This window comes from Populus nigra, chromosome 4 (assembly GCF_951802175.1).
Source record: "Populus nigra chromosome 4, ddPopNigr1.1, whole genome shotgun sequence".
Taxonomy (NCBI): domain Eukaryota; kingdom Viridiplantae; phylum Streptophyta; class Magnoliopsida; order Malpighiales; family Salicaceae; genus Populus; species Populus nigra.
The window spans coordinates 17490969-17493287 of NC_084855.1; the positions used below are offsets into that span (position 1 = coordinate 17490969).

The 2319-nt window shown below is 38.9% G+C and overlaps 1 protein-coding gene across 1 annotated transcript; it reads right to left on the reverse strand.

Moving 5' to 3' along the window:
• Window positions 1–1779: 1779 nt before the first annotated feature.
• LOC133691070 (monothiol glutaredoxin-S1-like) lies at window positions 1780–2088 on the reverse strand. Its single transcript, XM_062111400.1, has one exon. The coding sequence runs from the start codon at window positions 2086–2088 to the stop codon at window positions 1780–1782; it is 309 nt and encodes a 102-aa protein (XP_061967384.1).
• Window positions 2089–2319: the final 231 nt, after the last annotated feature.

A 2319-nucleotide genomic window follows, 5' to 3' on the forward strand; every position in this document is an offset into this window, starting at 1 on the left:
TGCATCAATTTCCCACGTCAGAAATTTGCGTTGTTTTCACTAGTGTGCTCATCTCTTCCTCTTCTCCACAGTGGTATGATCAAAACACCATTTGAACCACTTTTATTTTTTAGCAAGAATCAAACATCACTTTAAACCATGTGCTATAATACCAATTGTTAAGGATTTTCACGCGAAATGGTGGTGTTCATGATCATTGCCGATTGAAGACTTAGCACACTGACACATGATATTTAACGTGGTTTGACAAGTCGCCTACACCCACGGGAGCAGTCCATATTATTAGAGATAGAAAAAGGTTACAACACACAATACATGGAGGAGGAGGATCACATCCACTCAACTCAACTCTCATATCTCATTGTTGCACTTGCAGCCGCTGCAATGGTAGCCCTTATCTCTTTCTCTTTTCTCACATATTTCTCTCTTCTTCTGCTCTGTATTACTCACCCTGTGCTGCTTTCTCAGTGCCTATTTATAGGCAAGAATGGTACCATCAACTCCAGCTCATATTCAACAATAATGGCTGTCAAACTTTGACATTTGGTAGTTTGCACATGAGCTGCTACATTTGTCAATGAACAGTGTAATGTTGCTGCACATTAGTGGCAACAATCCTAACAAGCAATCCTATAGCTTGATGGAACCAGAGCAGATTAAAAACGTTAGGATTTTGTTCAATATGTTAATGAATTAACGTTAAAAGCTGCAGCCATTGCTGGTTCCATCGAGCTACAGATTTCTGAATAAATAATTGACTAAAGAATGGGTGCTTCATGGGCGACAACTTATAAGAACGGTAATCAAGAAAAAATTGATACCTGTTTATTAATAGAATCTTTGTGCCTTTGGAAGGCTCCCATTGAGAAATTCAAGATGAAAATTGGGAATTTATAAAGAAGAAGAAGAAAAGGAAGATTGGTGTGACTTCAACAAGATCTGATCAAATGGATATCTAGGAGGCATTTGACAACCATTTTCAGCCTTGTTTAGCAATAAGTGATACTATAACCTGGGATTTTAGCCCCGATTGTAAACAAGCTACTTTGAGGGCAAATGCATAATCCAAGACATGGTTTTATTGTCTAGCAAGCCAGTCGGTTACTAAAATAGTATTCAATCAACAATATTTTGAAGACAAATGCACTCTCCATGGTTCAAATTATGCTACACTTGGAAAAATGTCCAGTCTGCTCCGTACAGATTGTATGGCTCTAACCATCTTTAGGAAGGAATGCTAAATACTTCGTACTCTAACTTGTGGTTTTTTTGCAATGAAGAACAGTTTTGTTTTTCTTGTATTTTAGTTACTTTGCGGCGTAAGGTTTTCAACTGTTTTGAGGTAAGATAAGTTGCTATTTCGATAATGTAATTTCTCATTTATGAAAAAAAAAGGTTGGAATGGAGTATAAGTCTTCCCAACCCTTTGTCACCATCAGCACAAAACGCTCATGCTTTGCATCTCACACACATCAGGCACCTGTATGCACCGAAATGCTTGATTTTGAGCCCTCATAAAGAAACAAAAGCAATACATCTTTATATTAAGGATAGCATGGATGTGTGCAAGTTCATGAACTTAGTACGTAGTTAACAAAAACAGAGTAATCCTCTCAGGATAAATTAAGAATAGAGCCATGGGTCTTATCATTTTCTGCTGCTTGAGGAAAAAGAAAAGTGAAAAAAAAGGTGGTAGTAGTAGCTAGCAGCAGCAACTTACCTAAATTTTGAGATGCATGACAATGATCCATGTCCTATGTCAGTGAGAAACTACTTATTCTAAATCCAAATAGCACCGGCTTGTATAAGCAATGGGACCAGCTGGTTCTGGACGTGGAGGCTCATCACCTGCCTTTCATTACCAACCAGCCGTTGGCCTATGAACACAGCAGGTACGCTCTGTCCAAACCCCAGCTGCACTAGTGCCCTTTCAATTTGTTGTCCATTTGGAATCCTGTCGAGCTCATAAACTGTTGGATTTGCTCCAAATCCACGTATAAGCGACTTGATGGAGTGGCTCATGCAGCAAGAACTCTTGCTGAAAATCACCACTGGCTTTTCTTGTATCATCACATTTAACACATCCATTTAATGTCACAAAGCGTTCAAAGAGTTGGTGTGGTTGTTGAGAGACTTTAGAAGGTGTGTGGGGTGGGTGTATTAATGAAGTTTGTTGAGAGTCTGAAAGGCTTCGCTATGAGGAGCTTGAGCACCTTAGCAGGCTATTTATAATGTTCTTTTATTACTGTTAATTTGCTTACAGTTTCCTGCAGGACAGAACATAAGAGACTGACGGAAAACTAGTAAGAAGATGTGTTC

What these genes read in the sequence shown, in the direction of transcription:
- LOC133691070 (XM_062111400.1), bottom strand. Translation starts at nt 2,088, where the DNA reads ATGGATGTGTTAAATGTGATGATACAAGAAAAGCCAGTGGTGATTTTC.